General features: G+C 39.6%; 1 protein-coding gene across 7 annotated transcripts; it reads right to left on the minus strand.

The window, feature by feature from the left end:
- Window positions 1–1,476: 1,476 nt before the first annotated feature.
- mag (myelin associated glycoprotein) lies at window positions 1,477–23,351 on the minus strand. Of its 7 annotated transcripts, none has more exons than XM_072716534.1 (13): window positions 23,272–23,351; window positions 14,833–14,909; window positions 13,856–13,943; window positions 13,211–13,279; window positions 12,456–12,824; window positions 11,567–11,863; window positions 10,423–10,680; window positions 9,736–9,996; window positions 6,674–6,982; window positions 6,165–6,264; window positions 3,617–3,719; window positions 3,220–3,276; window positions 1,477–3,052 (listed from the first exon to the last, which is right to left on the minus strand). In XM_072716534.1, the coding sequence occupies exons 4-13, from the start codon at window positions 13,254–13,256 to the stop codon at window positions 2,894–2,896; spliced, it is 1,959 nt and encodes a 652-aa protein (XP_072572635.1). In that variant the 5' UTR covers window positions 13,257–13,279; window positions 13,856–13,943; window positions 14,833–14,909; window positions 23,272–23,351; the 3' UTR covers window positions 1,477–2,893. The 7 variants fall into 7 exon arrangements, with proteins under 7 accessions (XP_072572635.1, XP_023657644.1, XP_072572636.1 ...); XM_023801876.2 differs by lacking the exon at window positions 23,272–23,351 and adding an exon at window positions 18,989–19,363; XM_072716535.1 differs by lacking the exon at window positions 23,272–23,351 and adding an exon at window positions 18,989–19,363 and having other exon boundaries at window positions 13,852–13,943.
- Between the last annotated feature and the right edge of the window lie 564 nt (window positions 23,352–23,915).

The raw sequence follows: 23,915 nt of genomic DNA on the forward strand, positions 1-23,915 counted from the left end.
AAAAGCTCTGTTGATACTTTGCTCACCTTCTCTATATAATATATTTGTTGTTTGAAATGAAATCATTACTATTATAGGCCTAACTTACGATGTTTTTATTAAATTTGTTATCACGTAATACAGCTCCCTTCGTATTAAAACCATTTCATGACATGACGTGACACTCATTATCTGGTTCTTGCCTAAAAAGACGGGTATATAATGAGCGTTGTTAACAGATTACACAAACAGTTTGGTCAACCTCTGCCTATGGAGAGAGAAAAAAGTTTTCAAAATAGAAGCAAATATAGTGGGAGACTACACATATAATATACATTTACATAATTAATATTATATATAATTATAATATTATATAATTATATAATTATTATTATAATTCATTTTGTATGTAACTTTTTTTATTTATTTGGAGTGTTACTTTTTCTTTCAGTTTGAAAGCATGTCTTTAATTTACCTCAATATTTATTAATATATTCATATTTATTTCATATAGCACATTTTCATGATTCAGTACTGTTTTTTTGTTTGGTTTTTGTAATAAAGTTTAGTACTATTTTACATGTAGTGTTGTGTTTTAATTTAGTTTTTTTTTTTTTAATCCAGTATCCATTTTAAAAACTATCGGTTATCGGCAAGTACAGACCAACCTAGCTATCGGTATCGGTAAAATTCAATATCGGTCGACCTCTAATACACACACACACAGTGGTACCTCGGTTGTCGAACTCACTAGAACTCGAATTTCTTGAAAGTCGAACAAACCAGTTTGACCTAGAACTCGATCTGAATATCAGAAGTCGAACCGTGAACGCTGACATAATATAAATTGTACGCGCCAGGAAATGAGTCATACTACAATGCAATTCTTACTTGAATGACTTCTTTGCAGGCTGGACGATTAACCAAATAAAGCAGCGCAACATTACAGTAACTAATAATAAATAAACCACTAACTTACGTGTACTATTAGAGCATTTATGTCATTTATTTAAACTTTATTTTACCAGGCAAATTAACTGAAAACCAGTTCTCACTGCTTCACTTGATATTCGGGAAAAATAGCAGATTACGCATCGGAACTGCCTGGGATACAAATGTCATGCGTGTAACTAAACTCTTCAGCCAATAAGGGAAAAGGTGTGTCGTCACGGAGGCGGTTCCAGTTTGTGCCGCTGGGTGAGAGGTCGCAATGCATCTAACCGGAATGCATTGCGTCAGGATATATATAATATATATATATAATTTTAGAATAAACTTGAAATAAAAAACAAAGGGAACTGAGCTACATCCTACACTTATCTGAGGTGATGTTCATGCATATCAAAACTAAAAGGAAAAAGCTTTATTCACTGCATTTATAAGTGGACTTTAAAACCTTAAATGATGGTAACACCATGCAAAGTATATACATGTATTTACATTTTCCTCTTTATACTTTTGCTTTTCATTTTTGCATAAGGAATGCTTAAACATGGGTTAGTTACTCATGTTTATTGTGAGCTGTCAAATACAAGTTTAATCACATATGGGTAAAATATTCCTTTTTGAAAATTATTTATTCAGATGTATTGAGTAACATTGTGGATTTAGTCGCTTAGCATACTGTGTGTCACTCTGGGATTATTTATAATCTTTTACATCATTATAACAAGACAATCTTTATAACAGGGTTATTAATTACATGCTTAAGAACAATTTCAGAATACATTTTTAGAAGCATATTCAGGAAAGGATATAACAATATACTTTACACGATTGGTTTGATTCACACGCAAACTCTCAGTGAAGTATACTTTTTTGTTTGGTAGACACTACATAAGGCTGACAGACTGACCCAGAACAAACTGGGTTCTTTTGCCATGAATGTAAATAATTTAAACTTTGCTATAAAAAAAAAATAAATAAATAAAAAAACTGCCAGACAATAATATTATGGGGTAAACACTGAAGGAAACAAATCAGATGAATTCAAAAACTGAAATGTCTCATGAATTGGAACATCGTATGCATGGGGTGACAGAGGCAAACACAACCATGATAGACACATTGGACCACTTATCAAACACATGAAACTGCAAAGGGTTCTCTTACCACCTCAAAACTCCAAAATCGTTTTCTGCATTTCCCCAGTCTACTGCCTAAACTTACAATCCATATTTTTTTAATAAAAACAAATTTTCATTTCCATTCACCATTTCAAAGTAGATTACATACACGCCTGAAATCCTATGAAGTTAATAGATGGATAGAATGCAATGAAAAACAGGCATCATTGATATGTGATGTTTGAGAATCACATTGGTCTAGGAGATGAGGAGGTCGTCTCTTCTGAACTTGAGATGAAGGTGGAGATGCCAAAGCATGTTTACAATTCCTATTCCCTGACATTTCAGGTTGGAGAGGACAAGGCAAGTTGAAGCTGATATTAGGATAAGAAGATTGAGAGAGCAAGAAGGACAGAGATAGCCACAGCAAATAAAAGTTTATGGAAACTAAACCGTGAAAGAGGGTCAGTTTGTCACAAACTCTAGAACCAAAAGTGGCAAAAAGCAGACTGCAGGAGGAGCATATGTCGCAGAGAGAAGGGGAGTTGGGAGCTCAGAATGGCAAGAACTGAAGCTTTAACTTCATTCAAAGTGTCATTCTCCAATACAGCATGAAACAGCCATCTCAGAGGACTGTGGCAGAGCTAATCACTATACTGCAGCCAGCAGGGGCTGGCTGGGTTTGGGGAAACTGCTAAGTTAGTGTAACAAAAAAATGGGAAACAAAAAAAGAGAATGTGGCTACTGAAGGAGAGTAAGAGAGACAGAGGGAAGTGTGCTGAGAAATGCAGGTGACGAGCACCTGTTGTGCATCTCGCGTAGCTGGGGCATCAGGGAAGCAGTGCGATTCATTTGGCCTTGATCTCAGTGTAGTCACTGCCGTCGTCCCCCTGCACAGATGCCCCATTTCGAGACCGTCCCCCAATGAATTCCAGGGCAGCATAGTTCAGCTCTTGCTTCTCCAACTCTGCCATGGAAGCCACCGGCTGGTAATCTCCATCGTCTCCCTGGAGTAGAGAAATGGACAAGGCAATTTTTACAAGTGTCCTGAATGTACTGGGAAATTCTGTTACATTGTGTAAATCTAAATCATTACAAAGGGAACTGCTCTTAGTTTTCACAAGACCAAGTTTTTGTTGACAAGTATACGTATACTCTGATGTCTGAACCTTACCGTAGAGGTTTCCTCAAGGATCGAGTTAAACTTTGAGCCCAAAAGCTCAGTCTTTAGCTGTGTGGTAGTTAGGGAAGAGAAACAGAGACACAGATGCATAGGAGCGATGAAGCATGACCACTGTAAAATAACAGGTTGGAATGCGCACTACAGAAGCAGGTTAGAGCAAAGAATCATCAGTAAAGGTAAGAGGAACGGGTTGGACATGTAAACAACTGTTATGTTATATCAATAAAGAAAGGCAGAGGAGTATGAGACGGCCCCTACTTTCAAAAATGACCTCTTTCATGTCAAAAACAGAAGTAACAGTTGACTACTTCCTTATAAGATGCCATTTATAATCATAGCATTATGAATATAACCATAGTTTATCATTTTTAGCATTAGAATTTCTCACCACTTTCTTCCTCAGATTTTGTTTGTCCTTCTTGACTGCGCTGTAGAACAATGAAGGATTCTCCAGTTTAGATACCAGGTCCTGCCCAGGGTTGCCATTCTCCCTGGGGGACGGAGTCACATGATCAGGCTTGCTAGCTGTGACTAGCTGAATACCGCTAATTTAGACATCCACTGGACATCATGGACACAGCCGAATCTTAGCTATAATAATAAAGGAAAGCTATTATTTTAATTTTATTTTGTGTGTGTATATACACTCACCTAAAGGATTATTAGGAACACCATACTAATACGGTGTTTGACCCCCTTTCGCCTTCAGAACTGCCTTAATTCTACGTGGCATTGATTCAACAAGGTACTGAAAGCATTCTTTAGAAATGTTGGCCCATATTGATAGGATAGCATCTTGCAGTTGATGGAGATTTGTGGGATGCACATCCAGGGCACGAAGCTCCCGTTCCACCACATCCCAAAGATGCTCTATTGGGTTGAGATCTGGTGACTGTGGGGGCCATTTTAGTACAGTGAACTCATTGTCATGTTCAAGAAACCAATTTGAAATGATTCGAGCTTTGTGACATGGTGCATTATCCTGCTGGAAGTAGCCATCAGAGGATGGGTACATGGTGGTCATAAAGGGATGGACATGGTCAGAAACAATGCTCAGGTAGGCCGTGGCATTTAAACGATGCCCAATTGGCACTAAGGGGCCTAAAGTGTGCCAAGAAAACATCCCCCACACCATTACACCACCACCACCAGCCTGCACAGTGGTAACAAGGCATGATGGATCCATGTTCTCATTCTGTTTACGCCAAATTCTGACTCTACCATTTGAATGTCTCAACAGAAATCGAGACTCATCAGACCAGGCAACATTTTTCCAGTCTTCAACTGTCCAATTTTGGTGAGCTCGTGCAAATTGTAGCCTCTTTTTCCTATTTGAAGTGGAGATGAGTGGTACCCGGTGGGGTCTTCTGCTGTTGTAGCCCATCCGCCTCAAGGTTGTGCGTGTTGTGGCTTCACAAATGCTTTGCTGCATACCTCTGTTGTAACGAGTGGCTATTTCAGTCAAAGTTGCTCTTCTATCAGCTTGAATCAGTCGGCCCATTCTCCTCTGACCTCTAACATCAACAAGGCATTTTCGCCCACAGGACTGCCACATACTGGATGTTTTTCCCTTTGCACACCATTCTTTGTAAACCCTAGAAATGGTTGTGCGTGAAAATCCCAGTAACTGAGCAGATTGTGAAATACTCAGACCAGCCCATCTGGCACCAACAACCATGCCACGCTCAAAATTGCTTAAATCACCTTTCTTTCCCATTCTGACATTCAGTTTGGAGTTCAGGAGATTGTCTTGACTAGGACTACACCCCTAAATGCATTGAAGCAACTGCCATGTGATTGGTTGATTAGATAATTGCATTAATGAGAAATTGAACAGGTGTTCCTAATAATTCTTTAGGTGAGTGTATATTTACATATATACACTATACTATATACTTTACATAGTTTATCTTAATATATGTATATAGTGAATCTAAATTGTATGAATATATGGGAGTGTTTTGATGACAATAGGTGAGATGTTGGCTCAGTGGATATCACTGCAGCCCACCAGGCTCTGGGGTTTGAATCCCCTCGCGGCTCTGTGTGTGAACAATTTAGATGTTTTTCACCGTGAAAGGGATTTTTTGGGTACTCTGGCTTGTTCTCCTAGTTCAAAAACATGAAGTTATGTGATTTGGTGGCCTTGCCCTTAAATCTTCCTCAGTTTGTGATTGTGTGTCCTGCTATCCTGTCGGGGGGGGGGGGGGGTCCTGCCTCATGCCCTGTGTGACGAGGAAGATTTTCCCAGTTCACCATAACCCTGTACTGGATAAGTGGGTGTGAATGATGGAGAGATGGAAATAATAATAATAACTACCCATTTGATCATTAGCTAGAATAGTCTAGAAGAAAGTGGAGTGCTTCCTGCTTTATAGTTTGAATTCAAGGACGCTATCGGGGTTATGCTCTTTCCTTGTGTTTTTTGTTCTTTAATAGGGCATCATTGGAAAAGTTAAGCAAATGGAAGTGATACTGTGATACTTAATAGAAGATTTAGAAAGCTGTCCAGCTTATTAGCTGTGCTGGTGATATCCTACGCAGGGCTGAATGACAGCATTGATGTGAGTCAGTTATAGAAATGCCACCACCAGTTAAAACATTTTCGAGCCATCTTTTTGAACAGTTAAGGTAATCATTCCTTAGTTTACTAGCTAGCTCTTACCTTGGTTGAAAAGCAAACTAGCAACAAATTGTCAGCAATGTTGATAACCAAAGCAGGTTAGAAAAGAAATAAAAAGTTACACTTAATAAAAGTAGCTGACGGGGACCTACGTTATCTTTGCATGCATTCCGTAGATTTTAATTGCTATTTACTTTTTATTTTCCTGTAAGTATGGTATTCTTAGTACACAATGAGAGTATGTTCCCTGCTCCTATCTCCCTCTATATTGTTAATTAGTAGTGCTGATCTTTTTCTAACCCAAGAAACTCACTTTTTATTGTTGCGTCCCACATATCTGACTGCTGCAATGATGAATGCGATGACAGCCACTCCGCCGATGGTGCCAACCACCACAGCCATCATATACTTCTCTGCAGGGAAGAACAGAGTCTGTCCTCAACTGGTCACTCCAACAATGATCCAACAGCAGTTTGGAAGAATTTCATCTGCTACTGTAAATGCAGTAATGACCCCTTGTTTATAACTTAATTTTTAGATAGACTAAAATATTTATTTTGGTTGTTACAACTAGTAATAAGAGAAGCAAGGTTCAAAAATGTAAAAAAAAAATCATGCACATCTCATCCACATAGGATTCTGAATCCTTGTATCTCCCATGATTAGTCAAAACTACCCATTAAAATAAAAGACAATGAAAGTCACAAACCATGTACATAAAAATCAACCTGCAAAAAGAAGTAACTACACAATGTTTTCATTCCTGTTATTGAGTTTCACCCAAACAGGTCATAAGTATGAGTGACTGGTAGAAATGCTCACTTTCCTGCTGGAGTTCCAGGCGCACCATCTCTGAGCCATATGCATTACTGACGCGGCAGTGCACATTGACTGGCCCGCCTCCGTTTCCCCCGTTATTGCTCTTCTCCCGCAGCTTTATCATGCCCGTAGCCGTGTATCCATCCGTGTGGGTGTAGTAATTGAACCGGCTCTCCGTGTCATTTACGGTGATGTTGAGATCGGGGAGGTGGAACTCAATGATAGGCTCGGGGTTCCCTAAGGCCACGCACACGCACTGGACGCCCTCACGCACCACCGTGCATTTGGACTCTTCCAGGAACACTGGGGCGACTGCCGCAAAAAGAAAGGCAGCAAGTCAGATGTGCAGCAGTTACGCATTGTTTTGTTAAATTAATCAATCAATAATTTATACATTGAATCTGCTTTATGTTGTCAGACTCTTTTTGGTACATGGCCTAGAAAATGTATGACTTGCACTGAAGGGCCTTAAGGCATCATCATTATGAATAATAATGAGATAATTATGAGTAAGACACGAAGGTACTGTATCTTAGTTCAAAATGGTGAAATGTCTCATGAGATTACTCTTTTTCTAAAAACTAAATATGCAAATAAAAATATATGTGTATACAGGCAGTCCCCTAAGTCTGTATTTAAGTCCAATTTGTAGGTAAGTCAGAAAAGTAATAATACAATACATAATTTTATCCATAAGTTGAACGTTCTTAACCCAGCGACTGCCTGCATATCATTATTTAAAGTTCCAAATATGTAGGCAACTCCTAGTATAGTGGTCAAGTAACTTGCACTGGTGATCAAGGAGGAGTCCTTCTGTTGCACTTACCTGTATGGTACCATAGTTATTGAAATTAAAGTACATCTGAATATTAATTCCATAATCTTTCAAGCTGTAAATTAATCTGGATAAAGTTAACAAATTATGTAAATAACATTTCCACAGTTGTGGTTTAGATTTATTATTTTTTTTACTGAAGCATGTAATATATCATTTATATTAAAATAAGTTTTATTGACAGTTTATACAGCACTGTGAAAAAGGTATTTGACAAGAACCCAAAGTTTCAAATAAAGAATTGTGGGAGTTTGACAAGCAAAATGGCACCAGAATTTGATGATTCTTTGTTTGGCATGTAAATAAACAAGCAAACTCCTCCAATAGCTAATCCAGTCTAAATAAAGGGATCATTTCCGTCAGATATTTCAATGCTTTGGTCAACAATCAGGTCTTGTGTAAACCTAGTGGGGTACCGCAGGGTTCAATTTTAGGACCACTTTTGTTCCTAATTTACATAAATGATATAGACACCAATATATAGGCTACAGTAAACTGGTGAAATTTGCAGATGACACCAAGGTGGGTGGTGTAGCAGATACTGAACTAGCGGCTCAGCAGCTACAGCGGGATCTTAATTTAATTAGTGACTGGGCTGACACCTGGCAGATGAAATTTAACATAGACAAATGTAAGGTACTCCATGTAGGGAGCAGAAATATAAAGTACAGGTATTTTATGGGACCTACTGAAATAAAGGTAGCTGATTATGAGAAAGACCTTGGTGTGTATGTTGATGGATGTCTCATTCTCGCCAGTGCGGGGAAGCAATAAAAAAGGCCAATAGGATGTTGGGGTATATCTCCAGGTGTGTGGAGTTTAAGTCAAGGGAGGTAATGCTAAGATTATACAATTCCTTGGTGAGACCTCACCTAGAATATTGTGTGCAGGTTTGGTCACCATATCTTAAAAAGGACATAGCGGCCTTAGAAAAGGTGCAGCGTAGGGCCACAAGAATGATTCCTGGTCTTAGAGGAATGTCATACGAGGAAAGGTTATTTGAGCTAAATCTGTTCAGCCTCAAGCAAAGGAGACTGAGGGGGGACATGATCCAGGTCTATAAGATTCTAACAGGTTTGGATGCTGTTCAACCGAATAGTTACTTCAGCATTAGTTCAAATACAAGAACTCGTGGCCATAGGTGGAAATTAGCGGGAGAACATTTCAAACTGGATTTAAGGAAGCACTTCTTTACACAGCGTGTAGTCAGAGTATGGAATAGTCTTCCTGATAACGTAGTGCAAGCTGAATCCTTGGGTTCCTTTAAATCAGAGCTAGATAATATTTTAACAACTCTGAGCTATTAGTTAAGTTCTCCCCAAGCGAGCTCGATGGGCCGAATGGCCTCCTCTCGTTTGTATAGTTCTTATGTTCTTATGTACCCCCTCCAAGTAATTCCCTATCTAGCTAATTATAGCCCAAGTTCAAGTGGTTTCTCACAATATTAAAATCCTGGATAAAGGTTGTTGCCTATGAGCTTCTAACTCCACTAAATTCACTAAACCAGAAACCATACTGTCCAATACTGTACAGTTTGCAACTCTAATCAATCTGCCTTGGAATGGCCTTTTGCATAAAATCATCCGATCAGAACTTCAACCAGAATTTTTTAAATTATGACTCCACCCAGACTAGGCTAAACAAATTGCACAGCAAAATAGCATGCTCAAAATCGCCTCTCAACTAAGAAGTGGCGGTGTTATGGTTTGCTGTATCTGGACCTGGTTATCAATGAAGGATATGCATCTAGGTTTGGTAGCAAGACAACAATCTGAAACACACTAGCAAGCCTGTGTCAGAATGGTTGAGGAACAAAATTAAAGTTTTAAACTAGTTATGTTATGAGGTTTGTAGGGAAGTCTATACTTTAAGAAAGGGGGCACAAAACAGTCAATGCTGCTAAATCCAGGTTTGGTTGAAGAGAAAATGGAAAAGAGTTTTCACATGTACTGTCAGTGTAGTGCTAAAATGATCATACATCAGGATTGCCCAATTACGGTCCTGCAGGGCTAGTTTGTAACCCAGCTTGCAGATTTCCCTGCTTAGACTGACCTACTAAACCTGGTAAAGAGCAGATTAAAGATGTGTTTGAGCAGGGAGGTGTGTTGGTTCTGGCCCTCCAGGACCAGAATTGGGAAATTCTGTCATACATGATGCCACTCATGCTGATGGGGCCACATGTCCTGCAATAAAGCAATAAAACTGCTGGAGTAAATGATTCGTGGCTCACACTCGACGGTGACGTTAAGCGAGCTGCTGGATCGGCCGTGTTCATTTTCGGCCAGGCAGCGGTACATGCCATCCGCTTGGGGGGTCAGCTCCACCAGCTCCAGTACAGACACCTCCTCTGCTGTGATGGTGCCCACCAAGACACCGTCCTTCAGCCAGGTGAGTGTGGGTGGGGGGTTTCCCTTGGTGCTGCAGTGCAGGACCAGCGTAGAGCCCTCCTGCACAGTGATGGAGCTATTCACCCAGGGCTCCCGTGGGGGGTCTGCCAGCAAAATGCAGAAAGACACAGGAAAACAAAAAAGGGCCATGAGTGGTGTGCAAGGAAGGTGCTTCAGGAATTTCAAATAATGTGATTATTATTTTTTTTCAGTTTTCTTGCGACTCATTCTTTACTCTCAACAATATCAGTCCTATTTATTGCTAAATACTACTACTTAATACTGTCTATGTGCTACTTAGTACTGGCGTGGCACTGGTACATGCAGTTTTGTAATCTCAAGTTACTATAATGGAAAAAAAAATACACATTACATACAGTACAAACACAATTTGAGATATTAGTATTTACTTAAGAGAGTGAATATTAATTTAACATGCAAAGATGTACAAATACTTTTATGTCGTAACTTTTGTTAAGTGGAGCTTTAAAGTCTAATTTCCCTTCTGCATTTCCAGGTTGGAGACTCACACTTGACAGCAAGGTACATGGAGCTGTTCATGGTGCCATATCCATTGTCAGCAATGCAGGTGTAGACTCCATCCTGAAGGGAGCCCACCTGCTCCAGCTGAAGGGAGACATTCAAGGCCGTATCCCAGAGCAGCTCCTCATCACCAAACATCCAGGAGATGCGGGGAGGAGGGTTGCTGTCCACCTCACAGTAAAGTGACACCGAGCTGCCCTCCATCACCTCCCGGGACACGTTCACCCAGACAGAGCGAGGAGAGTCTGTCAGGATGAATCCCAGTATCAGGGAAAAAAAAGGTGTGAGGCAACAGTGCAGGGGAGACAGGGGAGGCATGGTGGCACAGTGGTTAGCACTGTTGCCTCACCCCTCTGCGACCAGGGTTTGTGTCTCCACCATGGCTTCATATGTGTGGAGTTAGCATGTTCCCCCTCTGTTGTTATGGGTTTCCTACAGGTACTCCGGTTTCCCCCCACAGTCCAAAAACATGCTGAGGTGAATTGGAGTTACCAAATTACCTGTAGGTGTACATGCTAATCAATACTTCATGGAGATATTTAATTAAATTAATGAATTAATTGATTAATTGATGGTGAAATTTAATGAATACATGGAAAAGGTAGGGTGCCCCTGAAGAAATGTTTGGGAACTGAAGGAGTGTTATTACAGTCATCCAGCAAGATATCAGTGACTTTTGGAGAACACAAGAAATTATTGTTAGTTTTATAGGGTCACTCTCAATTTACATATTAAGACATATGTTTTTTTCTGAGAAAATATACACTTACTAGTCAGATAAATAGCTTTAAAGATTTTTTTCCACTGCCTAATACTTTTGCACAGTACTGTATTACACACTTTCCATTGTTACACAAATAGAAATATATGTGATATCTATTTCTCTCTGCCAGACCTGGCTCACATCACTGCGCTTGCACACAATAGCTCATTTGAAAACACAAATTCACCTAACCAGCACGACACAGATAGAACACAAAAACTTACATACAGAGTGAGCGCTACCATCCCTGCATGCCAAAATTCAAATAAATATACATTTTTGAATTAATGGACAGTCACACTAGCTGTTTTTATTTTCTTATAGGCATCTGTGAGCAGTATATTGAACTAAGAGTAAGTGACACTTACATTTGATATCGAGGGAGACGAGTCGTTCATAGATGAAGCTAGTGTTGGGGAAATGGACCCGGCAGCCCAGCAGCATGCCATTGTGAATGGGCTTGGGGGTGAAGCTAAGCGTGCTGGACAGCACTGCTGTGTTTCCCTCCTCAACATAGTCGGAGCTGAATTCAGCATCCAGCAGGTAGTCTGTGTAAAGCCAGCTGATCTCGGGGCTCATGTCGGGGCAGTTGTCTGGGGCATAGCATGTTAGATCCAAGTTCTCATTGCTAACAATCTCTTCAGGGATGTCAATATTGGGTTGGTCTGAAAGGCAGACAAAGGCTCACATTGAGATGCTATTACAAAGACCGAGTATGAGACATGAAAGATCCATACTGAATTAACAAGATGCTAAATGTCATCCTGCTCATGGTATAATACCAAAGCTCCAGTCAGAACAGAATTTTTTAAAGTCTGTGAAATTTAAGAGATATTTTTCAGCACTATAGAAGTGTATTAAATTGGGGCTCATAAGAATTTTTGCAAGTATTTGTGCAAGTATTTCCATTTTGTGGTGCTCAATTACCACGGTTCTGTCTGGATAACTTAACAGTAAAATTTAATTGTGAATAAACTGTACATTGAAGATACAGGCAACCTTGAGGGAAATCACACCATCAGTCTCAAATATCAAGAAAAAACTCACCAAGTCATTATCAAAAAATATCAACACTTTCCAGTTATCAGTGAGGAGGAAAATGTTGTTGGTGAGATTCTTTTGTGCTGCATGTCACCGATTGGTTTAACCTACCCTCTGATTACTTGGTTCATAAAAGATTAAACCAGGCAGTGATACGACAGCACGCAGTTACCCATGAAAGCTAAAAACCAAGCCCTCTAACCCCACACAACATACCCAACACCTTGAGCTCGGAGAAGTCGGGGTAGGTAAAGATGTTGGCACCCCCTAGGTCTGCCCGGAAGTAGTACCTCCCAGAATGTTCAGCGCCAACATTGCTGATGCGCAGGGTGCAGTTCCTCTGATTCAGGTCACCTAAAAGCTTTGTGCGGCCCTTGTAGCTCTCATTCACTATGTCGGTGCGTGATTTGAAGACCACAGGGGGAAAGAACTGTGGGTAAGGCTGGCCGAAGTACCAGATACCATGCACACCACGTGAGGGACGAATGTTTGATGGATACATGAAGGTGCAAGGGATGACCACGCATGAGTTAGTCATGGCTGAGATGTCCCGTGGCATCCATACATTCCACTGGGCACTGGCGTCTGGGAGAGAGGGATGATGGGAAATGGGAGCAGAAAGTCAGCCTTGCCTTCTATAAATCAATGCCAAATAATCTATTTTTTATATTTATTATAACATACTATTAATATTAGAAACAAATCCATCCATTCTTTATTACTTTCAGGAAGAAAACAAGTAAATGTTAAAAAAAAACAGAACAAATACTAACAATATAAACTCTATTCTCCTGTATTTCTAGTACAATTTCGAACAGATGTGTCTCGTGGTAACCTAAGAGGTTGTCATTATGTACAAAAAAGACAAGAGGGTGATTGAGGGTGCCTGTAATACAATTTACTTTGTTTATACATGGAATCCCCTTGATGTTATTAATAAGTAACATAATTTCAAAAACAGGATACTTTACCTTTTATAATCAGCAAAATAGGAAGTAGCAGTTCTGGGTACCACATGTCTTTAGATTATCACTTGATTTCTGCAAGAGATGGAAATACTGCTTTTAATATACAACACTTAGGAAAAATTCTGTGCTCTGGAACTTTATTGTATTTTGGATTAATTTATTATTTGATAAATATCTCATATTAAATACAGTGGTACCTCAGAACTCAAACTTAATCCGTTCATAACTCAGGTTCGAATCCTAAACAGTTCGAGTTCTGATAGAATTTTCCCCATAAGAATTAATAGAAAACCAATTAATTGGTTCCCAACCCCAAAAAATTACACCTAAATATGTTTTTTTTTTTTTACATTTAAACACAAAATGAACAGGATAAAACACATGTACTGTACTAAACACATCTAAGCACATACATCAAAACAGTAATTTGTAAAGTAAGAAAATAAATGTATCCAAACAATATGTAAAGTTAAAAAAAACCCTATCATTTTTTTTTTTTTTTCGAACTGGTTGGTTCAACTTTTAAGAAATTTCAGTTCTAATGAGTTCGAGAACTGAGGTACCGCTGTATATGAATAATTAGTACAAGTTAAATTAGCAATCATAAAGTGGTTGACAAAACAGTAGAATTTGTGAGTTTCTACTTTCTTTCAACCCTTCACTATTTTCTTGTGATTCCTCCTTCCGGCACCAGAAGATAATTCATAACAAGTCTGCCAGTCCCTCCTCTCTCTTTCTGCAGAAACAAGTGACATCAGCACCAGTCAATGACATCAGCTCTCCTACTGGCACAAGCTCTGGCACTGGCACCAAGTTATAGTTACGTTTTTGAACTCCTCCATGATTATAGCGTAAGATGGTCATGCTGATTATAATTACTTAATACAATACCAGAAACCTACACCAAAACATTTGATGTCAAATCATCAGCTGGATCCTTTCAGTCAGTTTCACAATACAACATTGCAACTACAGTCCTACCCTGAAACACTAAAGAAATTATTTCTAGTGTTTAGTTTGAGAGCTCATTGTCTTTGGGAAAAGGTTATGCATGAACTGTAATACAGTGTACTGCATTATAAGCTATTGTAAGGAATGAAAGTGTTAATGTGTTGTCATAAGTGGTGAGGCAACATACATACTCTCTCTTAAAAGATGGTGGGCAGTCTTATAAAACAGTTTATATCAAAAGAAATCATACGCAACTCTCCTTACAACTGGAAAATCAGAACCCTTCGAAGTCCAGTGTGAAAAGTAATCAAATAAGTAGTCTTACTCAATAAATTCTTTTGAAACATTAATCAGAGGAACAATTATTCCAACAATTATTTAGTTAATTAAAGATAGTAATTTCTTTAATTATGATTTTAAGACACTTATATCTGTCTACTCCATATTGAGGATAGCACTTATATAAATTAGTTCAATTTCCAAAGTACTGCACAGAAGCTAGTTTGATGAAATCCACTTTTGTTAATACAAAACTAAGACATTCCATGAATGTACGGTAACACAGCCATAATTTCTTGAAGTTGAGCTGAGATAACAGTGAGCTATGTACTAACAGAACAGAGCCATACAATGATCGCAACACAGTAAACAGTAAAGAGCCCTGTTTAACTTGCCTCATGCCAGCTGCAGTGAAGTTCACGGGTCTCTCTTTGGTCCTCCCTGAGTGAAATATGCTGCTCTCCGTGGAGGGCTATGACCGAGAAAAAGAAAAAAATGACTGTTGCAGGCTGCACAACTGTGTGCCGTGGGCAGTTTTGAATATGCATCTAGAAATTTCTCACACTGCCTGGTGCCCACACCATGCATACCTTGCCCTTCTTGACATATCTTCCAGTTGATGCTCCATCTACCAAGGTTCTTTAATACTACAGTCAATCCGTAATAGTATCAACACAGCTTACACATGTAGGGGAGGCAAAAGATTAACTACTGTACCACTTATATGCTGTATTTGGCTTTATAGAATGTAATTAATGTATCTGAATTAATCAGCAAATGAAAAGGTGGCCATTGGACTATGGCTTGTGTTATTGTAGTTCTCTGAGTTGCCATTTACTGTGGTTTTCTGCATATTGCAGCCACTTCTTTGTACTTTAATATGAGTTTTCATTGCATTATCTCATCATCCAAATTGTTGGCAAGCTAAAAGACTAGGATCTCATGCATAGGAGGGCTATCCTAAAGCAAACAGATAAATATTTAACAGGAGGTGAGGGTAGATGTTGGGTCGGGACACTCCCCTGAATGTAGCATTCATCAGGCACTGTTGGTGCAGATGAATGCAGCACATGCCAGACCCGCCCCACTTCCCCACACACACACCACATGCCAATTTGCTGCAGCCAATAACCCCTGTAGTAACAAAGCCGCTATGTGACCTTCCGCCTCCCCATTCTCGCCTCCACTGTCAGTCTCGCACAGTCTCCACATTTAGTGAGTGAGACTTGCACTAAGCAGAGGTCTGCCCAAGTGCATATGGGTGTAAATTACACCACTACGGTGCAGAGTTCAAGAATCTGCCAACCGAATCTCAGGCACTAGTGGTGAGGTGACAGTTGCTGCAGGTTGTCTGATCTGAACAAGGTGGTGATGTGCAACTGTAACTGCTCTTTATTAGGCACAAGCAGACGCTTGTCAATTTCTGCCAAGAACTGTGTGAGTATGCATGTATGTGAAGATAAACGGTCCTGGAATAAAAATAAAAAACGTGTAAATAAATTATGAACATGATATCTGACATGTAACACTATACACAGATTATTAAAAAAATAAATAAAAAGTATGAATACAATATTTATAGTTGACTAAAATGATCAGGGCCAAAAGGGGGCTTAAACTACATAGAAGTGGCGGCATGAATTACGATTCATTAGCGGAAAAGTAGTACCTTTGTTTAAAATAGATAAAACTGGACTGGGGAACATATTTAAAGCTTTAACAATGACAGAAACAGAACATAACTGTAACCAGTAAATATGTTAGATGGCATATTAGGGCCAAAGTCCGGACGCATCACAATCGCCCTAACATGCACCAAGAAACAACAAAAAGACATTGTTCTTTACATGATTAACATTTGCATCATGAATCAACATCTTTACATGAATCAACACTTGCATGCACATAGTCTCACTAGCCACAATTCAGATGAAATATCACTAATTGGACATTTTCATTCACAACAACAAGCCGAACAGACGACAGGTACTAAAGTTAGGCCTATATACACAAGCACAGGATAACTTTTGGATGTTAGCGATCACAACCAATAACATTCCGACACCAAGATATGATTTTTATCCTAGCAAAACAAAGAATATTAATCATTCTGCAAATAGATGGCAAAACACTAAGAAAATGAAAATACATGCTACTCATAGGCTCCTATTACCATTTCTTAACAGTCAAACAATAGCAAGTCAAGCATTTCAAGTTATGAATATTGCAGAACTGTATTAAGTTTATATTGCAGCAGTTGCCAAGTGATCAATATAATTGCAATCCCATTATTCTCTAGTGGCAGTGTGACGTATTGTCAGCTATGGCCCACAGGCTTGTTTGTTTGTTGCATTGCCAAGAAAAAATTTAATACTATTCCTTTAAACAGTAATGCTATTTTGGAGGAAAATCAAAAAAACATTAAAATGTTTAGAATGAAAAAATGTTGTTGTCATCAAGGCAGCACAGTGGTAAGTTCTTCAGAACATGCCCTCACACAGCTTGCCACAGAGCCCCAATCTGATACAACCATCGGCTATAATTACCAACAGGACAGATGGTCTTTTGACACAAGTACCCCTTGTCACATCCTGTACATCAAAGCCAAAAGAATAATTTTCCTGGTTCCTTCACAATCAGAGGAATTGTGCAAATCACAGCCACAGGCATGGTGACTTATAGCATGACTTACTCATGAAGGACACCAACCTTTTCTTTACAAAGTAGCTTGGACAATTAGCTACTTCCTGCTACCTTGAGCAATAGAAGCAATATGGCAAATAACCCAGTGAACTAAATTGCTTCATATATTGTGCAACTCAAAACCTACGCTGCTTAAAAGACATCTGAAAAATGCAATAATGGATGTAAAGAAATCATTCAAATCAACTATACAGGCAGAGTGATGACTTACAGCGCACAGTGCAGTTAATGTCAATGGGTAAGTCTGAGAAGATATTCAGAAATCAAAATAACAAAGAAAGGGTGGACACGAAAGAACAAGAAATGGTGAAACACAAAGGCTGTATAAGTAAGATAAGACTTTATTGATCCCAGACTGGGGAAATTTAGTAAACAGTAAACATTAAAGTAAACAGATTCTGTTTGTTTAGTGAGTGGACAACTGATACATTGTGTGTGGGTGTGTGTTTGTGTGCATACATGCCTGTGTGAGTATGATCTCTGCTGCCAAGCTGTGTCTCTGGCTCAGTTACTGGAGCCCTGCACTGCGTGGCCCGGCTTGGGCCTACTGGGCAGATGGCGAACGACAGGGCCCCTCTCACCAGAGAGCTATCTCTTCCTCTCCCCAGCAGGGGGCAACAATTGGCAATCTCAGAAGCCAAACTCCGGAAAAACCATGACAAGTAAGTTAAAAGGTATGCAAGCATACCAATGCTAAAAATGACAAGCATTTTGCAGTCCTTGGACCTTTGCACTGAAAGTAAGACATATAAAACACATGGAACACAAAATACTGCTATTGAGCAAAAGCAAAAATATATCTTGACTCTAAGAGCAAAAAACACGTGTATTTTGTACAACAGTCAAAGAAACCATTCTCCCATGCAGAGGAAGTAACTACAGACACAAATCATAAGCATATGGTGAAAAGAGTCCTCTACATTCATTATCTTTCAGACAAAACATGGTTTGAATAGTGTATGACATTGCTACTTAAGAAAGACTCTAAATATAATAAAAGAACATTTCAGCACAGAAACTGAGCATGCAAGTCTACCTCTAGGACACTACAGAACAAAGATAACAGGTAATTATATCATGGCTAAATACTATCCTCTAGCCTCCCTCTTGCTTTTCTCAAATCTCCCAGAATTCCCTAAATCTCTCTATCTGCTTTGAATTCTAATGCTGGCCTGTGTATTAAACATACAGTAAAAAGAAAAAAACTGTTGACTTGACCTGGGGAAATTAACATTTAAAAAAATGACAATTAGAAATTACAATGGAAGAATCTTCTGAGTTATGAAAAATGAGATTGCACTTATTTGATAAAAAAAATATAGAAAAGCTAAACTTTAACCTGGGCTTCATATAATGATAAAAAACACGATTTTCATCAACTGAACAGTCCAATTAAGGAATATTAACAAAGATTTAAAAATCAACTACATCTAATGTAAAAACCCAATTTAACTATCTTTATGTAGACGTTATCAAAGTATTGATATTTTAGTAATGAAAGATTAAGCAAATTTCTCTAAATTAGACATGATTCAAACTGACATTTTCATGAAATACATTTACCTAGAATTCCACATGAAGCTATTATATCAAACCTAAGCAAAATTGAGGGTGTGCTAAATGTAATGAATCATAAAGCATATACACTAGCACCTTGAATGAGAAAAAAAAATACAATATCCAAATTTTGCAGGCACGGAAAATTCAATAACCAGCAGAAAAAAAACTTTTAAAAAATAATAATAATAAAAAAAATATATATATATATATATAATTATTAATATATAACATACTATGTATTCTACTGTAATCATTCTAAAATGTGCAATATAACAAAACATAACTCACTAAACAGACGAGTGGCTAGGCCTTTTCCTCTCTCCTTCAGTTTTCTTAGCATGAGTTAGTGGTCCCACATAGATGTCCAGTGGGTGTGCTCTGGGACGTGTCTGCTTCGGCTCTCTCTGTACCATGCCCCATTAGGACGGCGGGGTAAATACTCCCCTCCTTCATTGGACTCTCCCTTCTATACTCAGGCACCCTCCCTTCTGTATGAAAATCAGTCCCTCAGGATAATAGTATTGTTCCATCCCTAGGCATAGTCATTCATAAATCCATGGCTTGCACTGTCAGCACCACAAAGGACTGCACTGTTTCCCAGTCCTCCAAAGAAAAAACAACTCAGAAGAATAGCAGTTTCCTTAGTCCATCCTTAGTTGACCACTGTGAACATAGATAGGTGTCAGCATGTAGGAAAATTCATTTTCTCTACTCAGTGTTGTCTGTGACTGCTTCAGAAAATTAAGCCATTGGTTTAAGTCTTTTTAACAATAATATAATCTTACTAATTGATCCAGTTCACATTAATATTAAAATGTCAGTATTGCACAGGTAGACTGACATATGAAACCATGCAATAGAAATGTGCATCTTTTAAATAATGGTGTAGTTTCATTCAGTAGATAAAAAGGAGTCGTGATTTAAATACAGTTAACTTCAGACTTACAGCAGACTCTGCTTCATCAGCCACACATGATAAACCTTTGGTACCACAGAGGCCTGCCTATAGTTCACCAAGACAAACTTAAAATTATGGAAGTGAAAATGCCCCTTCCTTCTTCTTTGGCAATCAAAGCTGTGGCATGGTGGAAGCTAATGACTGCAAACACTGGAGTAAACAATAAGTGTGAGTGCAGTCGCACTATGAGATGTGCCTCTGCCCTCCCTAACAGAGGCAGCATTGTTCCGATGTGCTGCCCAGGGAGAAGAATAGGACAGCCCGAGCCTGACACTGACCAGCACAGGGAAGTTGATGCACACACATAATTGTCTTTTAATCACAATAATCCCCTTTTCTCAGTTTCTCGGCCTCTCCCTCTGTCTGCCTTTCTTTTTCCTTCATGGGACCTAGGAGCATTAGGTAATTGCAAACCCTTACCCTCATCTTTTTCGTCTTGCCTTTGTTTTATCACAATTATGAACAAATGAATCTATTTTTGTACACTGTATGATGTAATTGTCTTAAAATATATTAACTTGAGATAAAGAGGAATGTATAACACAAAGTGGAGAGGTGTGCATTTATAAGGTTACGATGAGAAGACTCAGGCGAAGTATTAAATAATTGTATAACTACACAATATGGCAGAGTACTAAAATGATTAACAAAGGTTAATTGGCCAACAGACATAGACATGTGATTTAGTTCATTTGAAGGTTAATTCCATAACATTGTAAGAGTTTTGCCTTTAAAGGTAAGTTGTTTTCATAAAAACATTGGAAAGCCTCATATATAACTTAAAAAAAACAATGGTATCCTTCACAGCCCCACAAAACTAATACGTGCTTTTCATCATAATTTGTCCATATTCTTTTGAAAACTGCTTTAAGATTTAAGAGTTATCCAATCCATAATGTAGCAATTCATTATCTTCCTTACTCATAATTTATGGTTGACATAGTGAAACCACACTTTTTCAGAAATTCTGAATTGTCTTTATTGTGTTTTGTTTTCAGTGAGCAGCGCAGTGATTAATGATTTGCAAACATGCTTTAGTAAATATCCATAAAGTAGTTCAGTATATCAATTTAATTATGGCATTGTTGCTGTAACCTAAAAATAAAACTTAAATGACTAATTTATTTACAATTTTGAATAACACTTAGTATTACAATTTTTTTTATCATAAATAAAATTACAATTTTGCTTCTTACTAGGTATAAAGCTATACTAAATGACCTTGGTAAGTAAAAGTGATAATATTCATTCTGAATAATCATGTAAATCATAATTATATCTGATTTTGGGATTTATCGTGACAATAAAAACACTGTGGACTGGCATGATCTTTTTACATTTTTTACTAGTCTACTGACACTGGATAAACAAACACAGCAATGTGTCCTTACAAGCCTTACAGATATAGCTCTGTGAAGATCATGGAGACAGATGGGTTTACACCCCCCGCCAAACCCACTTGGTGCTCTGCTCCACCTGCTTACAGCCCCATACCCACTTGGTGCTCTGCTCCACCTGCTCACAGCCCCATACCCACTTGGTGTTCTGCTCCACCTGCACACAGCCCCATACCCACTTGATGCTCTGCTCCACCTGCACACAGCCCCATACCCACTTGGTTCTTTGCTCCACCTGCTCATAGCCCCATACCAATTTGGTGTTTTGCTCCACCTGCATGCAGCCCCATACCCACTTAGGGCTCTGCTGCACCTGCATACAGCCCCATACCCACTTGGTGCTTTGCTCCACCTGCACACAGCCCCAAACCTACTTAGTGCTCTGCTCCACCTGCACACAGCCCCATACCTACTTATTGCTCAACTCCACCTGCACACAGCCCTATACCCACTCAGTGCTCTGTTCCACCTCCACTATGACCCATACCTACTTGGTGCACTGCTCAATCTGCTCACAGTCCCATACCATCGTGGTGCACTGCTCCACCTGCACATAGCCCTATACCCACTTGGTGCTCTGCTCCACCTGCACACATCTTCATACCCACATGGTGTTCTGCTCCACCTGCACACAGTCGCATACCCTCTTGGTGCTCTGCTCCACCTGCTCACAGCCCTATACCCACTTGGTGCTCTGCTCCACCTGCACACAGCCCCATACCCACTTGGTGCTCTGCTCCACCAGCATACAGCCCCATACCCTCTTGGTGCTCTGCTCCACCTGCTCACAGCCCCATACCCACTTGATGCTCTGCTCCATCTGCACATAGCCCTATACCCACTTGGTGCTCTGCTCCACCTGCACACAGCCCCATACCCACTTGGTGCTCTGCTCCACCAGCATACAGCCCCATACCCACTTGGTGCTCTGCTCCACCTGCTCACAGCCCCAAACCTACTTAGTGCTCTAATCCACGTGCACACAGCCCTATAGCCATTTGGTGATCTGCTCCACCTACTCACAGCCCCAAACCTACTTAGTGCTCTAATCCACCTGCACACAGCCCCATACCTACATAGTGCTCAACTCCACCTGCACACAGCCCTATACCCACTCGGTGCTCTGCTCCACCTCCACTATGACCCATACTCACTTGGTGCACTGCTCCACCTGCTCACAGCCCCATACCCACTTCGTGCTCTGCTCCACCTACTCACAGCCCCATAGCCATTTGGTGCTCTGCTCCACCTACTCACAGCCCCATACCCATTTCGTGCTCTACTCCACCTGCACACAGCCCCATACCCACTCGGTGCTCTGCTCCACCTGCACACAGCCCCATACCTACATAGTGCTCAACTCCACCTGCACACAGCCCTATACCCACTCGGTGCTCTGCTCCACCTCCACTATGACCCATACTCACTTGGTGCACTGCTCCACCTGCTCACAGCCCCATACCCACTTCGTGCTCTGCTCCACCTACTCACAGCCCCATAGCCATTTGGTGCTCTGCTCCACCTACTCACAGCCCCATACCCATTTCGTGCTCTACTCCACCTGCACACAGCCCCATACCCACTCGGTGCTCTGCTCCACCTGCACACAGCTCCATACCCACTTTGTGCTCTTCTCCACCTGCATACAGCTAACCTCAATACTTTTTTGCACATAGCAAAGAAGAAGGAATTATGGTACCCGGAATTCACTGGAAGTTAAAGTTTATGAAAACATAATTAAACTATATATTAAAACATTAGACCTGGGGGTGAAAGCAAAGTGAAAAAGGGACCACTATGAATGTTGCAGTAAAAAACATGCGCAACAAACTGACAAAGATTATTAATTTGTGACATTTTATTATCTATTTGACTAGTAAACTTAAATGTCAGTTTTCAAAGGTTAAAATTTTTAGAATTACACAACCTATTCTATCTTGGCAAGATATTTACTGAAAACCTGATCTCAGCACCTAGCTACACCCAATTTCGCCTGTTTCAGATCCATATCCATTACAAGACTGGCATGCCTAAAGGTACAGAAAAAATATCCTATTAAAATTAGCATATATAATCAAATACAAAAACTGCGGGTAATGAGGGTTTCATTTCACATAAACATTATAAATGCCAGAAATATCAGTAGCATACATATGCAACATTTCCACTTTCTGATGCTAAAACCAAGCACGTCTTTCAAGCATCACAGCTCTTACCTTTTCAGTTGGTTTGTACCGAATGAAGAGCACAGCAGTGACACCCAGCACAGGCGTGTGGGGCTGTGCCACCTCCCTCCCCCAGCATGTCCCATACATCCCTCCCTTGGGCTCGAGAAAAACACACATTTGGCAAACACTATGGATTACTAATCTCTGACTAGTGCCAATACAGACTGCTGAAAGGTGAGCAAGCAAGGCTTATCTTTTAAAGGAAACATGTTCATTAAAAAAAATCTTGAACTGTGTGATTATCCATGCATTGTTTATTTGAGAGGCAAGCATATATTCACTTTCTGCCCCCTATAATGAACTACAAGCAATAAATATACCATTTTGGGTATATTCCAAGTATGTCAAGTGCTATTACAGATGAAGCGGTAGCTATAAGTGGTGCTGAAAACACTTTTGAAGCAATTTCCCTATTAAAAAGCAAAAATTGCAATCCTTACTCTATTGTTGCAGAATCTGTGATCTGGACATGCCAGTAGGAGGCAATATTCTCTCTTTGAAGGCAGGGGATACATACATAGTTATTTAGCTATACAGTACAGTACCACTTCTTCAAAAAAGATGGCGTATGAAAGGGTTTACTTCCCTTATTTTGTTTTAGGCTAACTGAATACAGTATTTAGGACTATTCA

This window comes from Paramormyrops kingsleyae, chromosome 9, assembly GCF_048594095.1.
Source record: "Paramormyrops kingsleyae isolate MSU_618 chromosome 9, PKINGS_0.4, whole genome shotgun sequence".
Lineage (NCBI taxonomy): Eukaryota > Metazoa > Chordata > Actinopteri > Osteoglossiformes > Mormyridae > Paramormyrops > Paramormyrops kingsleyae.